General features: G+C 60.9%; 1 protein-coding gene and 1 pseudogene across 1 annotated transcript in view; both read left to right on the plus strand.

Moving 5' to 3' along the window:
- The window catches only part of LOC136112734 (putative PIP5K1A and PSMD4-like protein), a 28,076-nt gene extending 26,366 nt beyond the window's left edge, over positions 1-1,710 (plus strand). The window contains exons 23-27 of the mRNA XM_071800317.1: positions 184-399; positions 486-594; positions 1,067-1,198; positions 1,296-1,363; positions 1,432-1,710. Of these exons, the coding sequence (XP_071656418.1) occupies positions 184-399; positions 486-594; positions 1,067-1,198; positions 1,296-1,363; positions 1,432-1,599 (693 nt within the window). The 3' untranslated portion in view covers positions 1,600-1,710. The remainder of the gene's footprint in view (positions 1-183; positions 400-485; positions 595-1,066; positions 1,199-1,295; positions 1,364-1,431) is intronic.
- A 4,198-nt stretch (positions 1,711-5,908) lies between these two features.
- On the plus strand, positions 5,909-6,027 carry LOC136113049 (5S ribosomal RNA; annotated as a pseudogene).
- The last annotated feature ends 1,652 nt before the right edge of the window (positions 6,028-7,679 follow it).

Raw genomic sequence — 7,679 nt, forward strand, 5'->3', positions numbered from 1 at the left:
TCAGCCCACGATATTAAACTACTCAGTGATTTTGAGATTCACTTCAAACAGGGAGTTTTGGCTGTGATACTTTCCAAGAACACTTTATTTTCGATCAGTTTTGCAAAGCAGAGATTCAGCTTTAAGGAGTTTACCGCATATTGTGACACAGAGGGCTCTTTCAAGGTTCATCTTTGCCCGCAGGAAGCCAACACGGACAAGCTGACCGCCTTCATCAACACCCTCAACGGCAAGGACGGCAGTGGCTCCCACCTGGTGACGGTGCCGCCGGGGCCGTCGTTGGCCGATGCCCTCATCAGCTCGCCCATCCTGGCTGGGGAAGGTGGTGCCATGTTGGGTTTGGGCGCCAGCGACTTCGAATTCGGCGTGGACCCCAGCGCCGACCCCGAGCTGGCACTGGTGAGCGCCGGGTGGCCGCGGGCGCTTGGTTTGGTCCGTCCTGAGTGGCGTCCCCACTCAGCTTGTCCTTGTCCCCGTCCCCACAGGCTCTGCGTGTGTCCATGGAGGAGCAGAGGCAGCGGCAGGAGGAGGAGGCCAGGAGGGCTGCGGCGGCATCCGCGGCCGAAGCCGGGATCGTGGCCAGCGGTGGGGACGGTGAGTCGAGCCAGTGGGGAAAATCACGATTGGGGAGTAAAGGTGGTGGGGAAAACACCAGTGGGGAATGAATCTGACAGGGAAAATTGCTGGTGGGGAATAAAGGCAGCAGGAAATAAAGCTGGCAGGGAAGACACAAGCAGGGATGGGCAGGATGTTCCCCAAGAAGGGGTTTTGGGCCAGCGTGCGGGGCACCCCGGCAGCTCTCGTGGCTGCGAGGCCGCCCGGCGCTGCGGGAAGCGTCTGGTGGTGACAAGGTGGTTCTGTGCGGTGTGACGGCTCCCGGAGCCACCGCAGCACAAGGCAAGAGGCGGTTTCTGCCGCATAGAAGGGAGGCGGATAAACCGCGGTGATCTGGGGAGCAACCTCCCAAAGGGAGGTGGAAGGCGCAGGGTCCCCATCCCCGGCGAGGGGACAGGGATCGTGTGGCACCCCGGGCTGGTTCCTGAGCCGGGTTCTTTTGTCGGCGCAGACTCGGACGACGCTCTGCTGAAGATGACGATCACGCAGCAGGAGTTCGGCCGGGCCGGGCTGCCCGACCTCAGCAGCATGACGGAGGAGGAGCAGATCGCCTACGCCATGCAGATGTCCCTGCAGGGAGCGGGTGGGTGCCCGGGGACAGCTCTTCTGTCCCCAAGTGGGGCTTTGGCACCAGGGCAGGGTCCAGATCTCACAGTGTGGCTGTTTAAATCCTCCGGCAGAGTTTGCGCAGGCGGAGGCGGCCGAAGTGGACAGCAGCACGGCCATGGACACCTCCGAACCCGCCAAGGTGACGTTTTGATCCCCTCCAGCAGGAAAACGGGGACCCAACCTGTCTCTAATTCGCTCTTCCCGCAGGAGGAAGACGACTACGACGTGATGCAGGACCCCGAGTTCCTGCAGAGCGTCCTGGAGAACCTGCCGGGCGTGGACCCCAACAACGAGGCGATCCGCAACGCCATGGGCTCGCTGGCCTCGCAGGCTGCCAAGGACAGCAAGGACAAGAAGGACGAGGACAAGAAGTGAGGGGACAAGCGGGGGACACTGCTGCCGCCGCCCCCCAGGGGGTGAGTCGGTGCCCAGCCGGGGCTGAGCGGCGCTGGGGGTTCTGCTGTGACAATAAAGGATTTGCACGGGGTCCCTGTCCTGTCACCTCCCTGAGGGTCAGCCAGGGACCTGTACTGGGGAATCTGGTTCCCTTTGTACTGGGGGAACTGGGCCCCCAGGCTCCCTTTTACTGGGGGAACTGGGCCCCAGGTCTCCCCTGTACTGGGACACTGGGGTGTGGGTTACCCTGGCACTGGGGGAACGGGGCCCCCAGACTCTTCTGTACTGGGGGAACTGGGCCCCCAGGCTCCCCTCTGCTGGGGGAACTGGGCCCCAGGTCTCCACTGTACTGGGACACTGGGCTCTGGGTAATCCTGGCACTGGGGGAATGGGGCCCCCAGACTGTTCTGTACTGGGGGAACTGGGCTGCTGGCGTCCCTTTTACTGGGGGAACTGGAGCCCCAGACTCCCCTGTACTAGAGGGGGACACGGGCCCCCGGGTCACTCTGGCACTGGGGGAAACTGGACCCCCAGACTCTCCTGTACTGGGGGAACTGGGCTGCTGGCGTCCCCTCTACTGGGGGAACGGGGCCTCAGGTCTCCCCTGTACTGGGAGCGACACTGGGGTGCGGGTTACCCCAGCACTGGGGGAACTGGACCCCCAGACTCTCCTGTACTGGGAGAACTGGGACCCTGTTCTCACCCACCCACGTGTCTGGGGGTGGGGCCTGTCTGCCCAAGCCCCGCCCCCGGCAGGATGTTTACGGAGAGGCCGGAGGGGGCGGGTACGTGGTGGTTGATGAGCAGTGGAGTCAAGCAAGTAGAGAGGGGGCGGTGCGGATGTTGTCGGTTCATAGGGTCGGGGAGGCGGCCAATGGCGTGGGGAGGGCGGGGTTTTACTTTGAGTGACGGGCAGCTGGCTCAATAGCGCAATGGGGAGCACAGAGGCGGAGGCGTGCCCGAGTGACAGGGCTCTTCACCAACGGGGTTGAGTCTTCTGCATCACGTGTCAACCGGAGGATTGTTGAACCACTTCTGAGAGCTTCCTACCAATGGGACTGGCGGAAGGGCGGGTCCTCGCGTTGAGCGACAGGTCTATCGCTCAATCGGGAAGCAACAGCTGGGATGGGAGACGCCCTGATAGCTGTTCCCGTGGCCAATAGCTGCGAGAACTCGTGCTTGAAGGACAAGCTCGTTTGGCCAGTGGAAAGCGGGAGGAGGCGAGCTAGCTTGATGAACAAAGCCTCCAGCCAATGAGCAGCGGGGCTGCCCCGTGGGCGAGCCAGCGCCAACCACCAATAGGAAGCGGGATAAGGGGTTGAGCGGTTTGAGTGGCACCCCCACTCCCCAATGAGCACACCCCGCGGGAGGCGGGGCTCCAGCCGCGGAGTCACCAACAGCGAGTGCGAACCCCGGAGAGCGACAGCGACGCGGACCAATCGAAGATGAGCGCGGCGGCGAGTGGCGGGCGCCCCCGCCAATTGCGCGGCGCGGGGGAGGCGGGAGCGCGGTGAGGTGGGGGGGTGCGAGCCAAGCAGGAAGTGGCTGAGGAGAAGCGACCGCCGCCGAGGGGCCTGGGCGGGAACCGGGCGCCCGCTGCACCAGGTACCGGGACCCGCGGGCCTCACACGGTCCCGGGGGGCTTGGGGGGGACCCGGGGCGTGGAGGTGGGAGCCTCGGCCTGGAGCGTTGCGGGGGGCCCGGTCGGAGGGGCCTGTGAGGGCGCGGAGCGGGGGGGAAAGGGGCCGGTCCTGCCGCCCTCCCCGCTCGGCATGGGGGGGCGGTGACGGGCCCTCCCCTCCGTGCCCCGGGGTGGCGATCGCCCCGTTCCCTCGTGGGTTTTGAGGGGGGGGGAGGGCGGTCCTGGCCACCCTCCCGGGCCGGGGGGCAGGTGCCGTTTATCCCCGTGAGGATTTGGGGGGGAGGGGGAGCCCAGCGGTGATCCCGCCCCCTTTGGGATGGGGGAGCGGGACGGTGCTTCCTGTGGGGATTTGGGGCTCCTGGGAGGGCCAAGCGCGCCCCACAGCACTAAGGGGCTTTTTTGTGGGGTGCTGCCTGTGTCCCCCCCACGAGGGGCTCATAGTCCCCACTGGGGACACCTGGGCTTGTCCCCCGCCGTGTGACATCGCTGGGGACAGAAGGGGCCTTTGGTTCTGCCCCCCTACAGTTCAGGGTGGGATGAGCCCCCCCCTATAGCTGGGGGAGGTTTTGGGGTGGGGGGCACTGTTCATACATCCCCACAGGTCCCGGGTTTGGGATGTGGGTTTTGTTCCCTCCCATTGCTCCTTCGGCTCCTCCCAATCCTCCAGTGGCAACATCTCTTGCAAATAAAGCGGTGCCTTGTTTTGGAGCCTCGCAGGGGGGGTTTCTCCCCCCCCCCAAGTTGTTGAGGAGCCGCTGTGTGAATAAGCAGGTGGGCTTTGGGCTCCCTGGATCCTCTCTGGTTTCTCCAGGTACCGATGGTGCTTGAGAACAGGATGCGTTGGTCCCTTCTCACCCCCCAACCTCCCAGAATGAGCGGTGCTGCGGCTTCCAAACGATTTTGGGGTTTGGGAGGAGGAAATCCTGCGATTACACCCGTTTTTTTGGGGGGGAAGAGAACACGGGAAGTGCGGGGAGGATTCTGTCGCAGCCCCGGTAACGCAGCCTGTGTATTTTTGGGTGCTGTTCAGGGGTTTTTGGAAGGGATGGGGAAGCTCTAGGAAGGTCCTATGTGGCTCCAGATGCAGAAAGTTCATAGAGAGGTGGACACATCGCAAATCGGGGTCTAGATCCACCCCGACTTCCAGAGGGAATAAACTGGGAATAACAAAGACCAACAGCAGGTTCTTCTTTCCGAAGAACTCCTGGTTTGTTGTTTGTGAGCGGGTCGGTGGTGAGGATGCGATGTTTTCTTCCTTACCCCATTTCTCATCTCTCTTCTGTTTCTTGCCCGTTAAATCCTCGCCGCGCTGTGTGTGACCCGGGTAGCAGGCAGCCCTTGGGGGCTGTAATTATCATCCCACAATTAGTTTAATTCCAAGAGGCTTCCCCGGAGCGGGGAGCTTTGCAAACCTCCGGACCGAGGTTTAGAACAGCGCGTTGGAGCTGAGCCTTGTTTGTGGAGGCAGCTGCCTCAAAGAATGTGATTTTAGTGCGTTTGAGGAGGAAAATCAATACATCAACCCACACGTGGCCTTGGCAGGGGAGCCGCTTCCCAAGGCTTTCTACCCTTAGATTGCCTGGGATGGGCTGGAGGACGTTTGCACCCATTCCTCTGGGTTTATTCCACCTTATCAGGTTCCCCTGGGTCTAATCCCTCCCTTTCCCCCTACAAGATATTCCTAGGGCTTTAATTTATTTGTGCCGTCGAGCACCTAAGCACACACCTGGGTGCTATAAAAGTAATAGTAACAACGTGCTAACAGCGCACGCAGCTGCGGCTCCGTGTTCCCCTCCTTCTGGCGTCCTACCCCGCGGGTTTTCTGTCTATACGCAACAAACGGGGCGTCCGGGCCGAGTTAGTAAACTTCATCTTTTCAAACCCAAAGCGATGAAATAACACGAGACCCACGGGGATGGAGATAACTGGGAATCGCTCGGAAAGGAGCCCGGGGATGGCGACGGCCTTGGGGGATCCTGGTAGATCTGGGGAGAAAACCTCCCCGCACTGATATTGAAGCTGTTCCGTTCTGGTCGTGGCCGCCGGTGTTTAAAACTCCTTCATTTTCCAGGCTGGCCAAGCAGTTGGGATTTTCTGGAGCTCGTCCACCGCTTGGTTGTTGTGGTGTCCCCAGAAGTCAGCAGATGGTGCAGACTTAATTCCCTTCGCCGTACGGGAATTTAATCCCCCGGCAGCCTTCGGTTGGTCTGTGCTGGGATGGGGGACGGGGAGAAGATGAATATCCCGTTCCCTTCCGCGGTGCCGCGTCTTTTTTTGCCGGAATTCGGTGCGATCCGTGTTGAATTGGGGAACCTGCGTTTGCTGCGTCTCCTCTCCCTGCCCTTCACAGCTCCGTTTAAAAACAAAACCCTATTGAAAGACCCTATTCCCTAAAGCCTATTCCAGTATAAGTAGGGGAATGACCAGTGGGGAAAGGGAGCTGGGGGTCCTGGGGCCAGCAGGGTGAGCATGAGCCAGCACTGGGCCCTTGTGGCCAGGAAGCCAATGGGACCTGGGGTGGGTTAGAAGGGGGTGCTCAGTGGGTCAGAGAGGTTCTCCTGCCCCTCTGCTCTGCCCTTGAGAAAAGGGTTTAGTTCAGATACTATCAGGATATATTGGGGAACATATAGATATACATAATGTAATCTATACAGCCATAGCACCCTGAGAACGCCCCATCTGGTCTGATCTGGGAAGCTAAGCAGGGTCGGGCCCGGTCAGTGCTTGGATGGGAGACCAGCTGGGAACAGCGGGTGCTGTGGGCTGAGCCAGCACTGGGCCCTTGTGGCCAGGAAGCCAATGGGACCTGGGGTGGGTTAGAAGGGGGTGCTCAGTGGGTCAGAGAGGTTCTCCTGCCCCTCTGCTCTGCCCTGGGGAGACCACACCTGGAATCTTGTGTCCAGTTGTGGCCCCTCAGCTCCAGAAGGACAGGGAACTGCTGGAGAGAGTCCAGCGCAGCCACCAAGATGCTGGAGGGAGTGGAGCATCTCCCGTGTGAGGAAAGGCTGAGGGAGCTGGGGCTCTGGAGCTGGAGAAGAGGAGACTGAGGGGGGACTCATTGCTGGGGATCAAGATGGAAAGGGGCAGTGTCAGGAGGATGGAGCCAGGCTCTGCTGGGTGACACCAGTGACAGGACAAGGGGCAATGGGTGCAAACTGGAAGTTCCGCTGGAAGATGAGAACCAACTTGTTGGGGGTCCCCAAGAAGCCACCTTGTGCAGAATGAAGTTTCTTAATTAATTCCAGCAATTCTAGGTCGGGGCCTCTTGGCCATCTGGGTGTTTTGGAGACGATGCTTGAAGCAACAGGGCAGCCCAGGCTGACGGATGCCGCTCCCTTGAGAATAACGCGATTTGATTTTATTTGGCTGGGGATGAACAGGATCAAAACCAAGAGCGACTTGCGGCGGCAAATAATTCACCCTCCACACTGCAAACAGCACTGAAATGGTGGCAGTGCTGCTAGGGGGGAGAAAATAGATTGATTTCCTTTAAAGCGGGGCGCTGGGGGTGTGAGACGAGGGGCAGGGTTTAAAAAGGAGGAATTTACGGCTGCTGAGCTCAACCGGAGCAGTGTGGGCGCACGGCTCAGCAGCCAAGGGCTCCGTGCTCCTTGCTTTGGGGGTTTTTGTGTGAAGGGGAATGGCTGGAGCTGTGGAAACATCCGTCTCGCTCGGCTCCGGTGCAGGGTCAGCTGCTTGGGGAGGAAGGGGCTGTGGGCCCTGGCTAAGCTGCCGTGCTGGGGAGATGCTGGACCCCTTGGGATGATGCCCAGACCCTGCAGGAGATGCTGGACCCTACTGGGAGGTGTTGGACCCCTCAGGACATGCAGGACCCCACTGTGAGATGCCCAGACCCCTATGGGGATGCGGGACCCCACTGTGAGACGTTGGACCCCACTGTGAGATGCCGGACCCCTCAGGAGATGCTGGACCCCACTGTGAGATGCCCGGACCCCTATGGGGATGCCGGACCCCACTGTGAGACGTTGGACCCCACTGTGAGATGCCGGACCCCTCAGGAGATGCTGGACCCCACTGTGAGATGCCCGGACCCCTATGGGGATGGCGGACCCCACTGTGAGATGTTGGACCCCACTGTGAGATGTTGGACCCCACTGTGAGATGCCGGACCCCTCAGGAGATGCCGGCTCCGCACTGGCTGGGGACCTGTTGAGATGTTAATGCGGCGGGACGGCTGAGCGGAGCACAATGGAGCACAACCCATGCGCATAATGGCCGGAGTTCTAATCCCCGTCTGCAGCGAAAACAATGCCCAGGGTTTCAAATGGCCCTGCTCGTACCTGCTGCCCCCCAAGAGCCTTTTCCTGTGCTGGAAGGGGAGAAAGACGCAAAGGAAGGACGGATGGACGGACAGAGCCCTTTCCAAGGCATGGCAGCAGCAGGGCGCAGGCTCGTC

Source organism: Patagioenas fasciata, chromosome 30 (genome assembly GCF_037038585.1).
Source record: "Patagioenas fasciata isolate bPatFas1 chromosome 30, bPatFas1.hap1, whole genome shotgun sequence".
Classification (NCBI taxonomy): Eukaryota; Metazoa; Chordata; class Aves; order Columbiformes; family Columbidae; genus Patagioenas; species Patagioenas fasciata.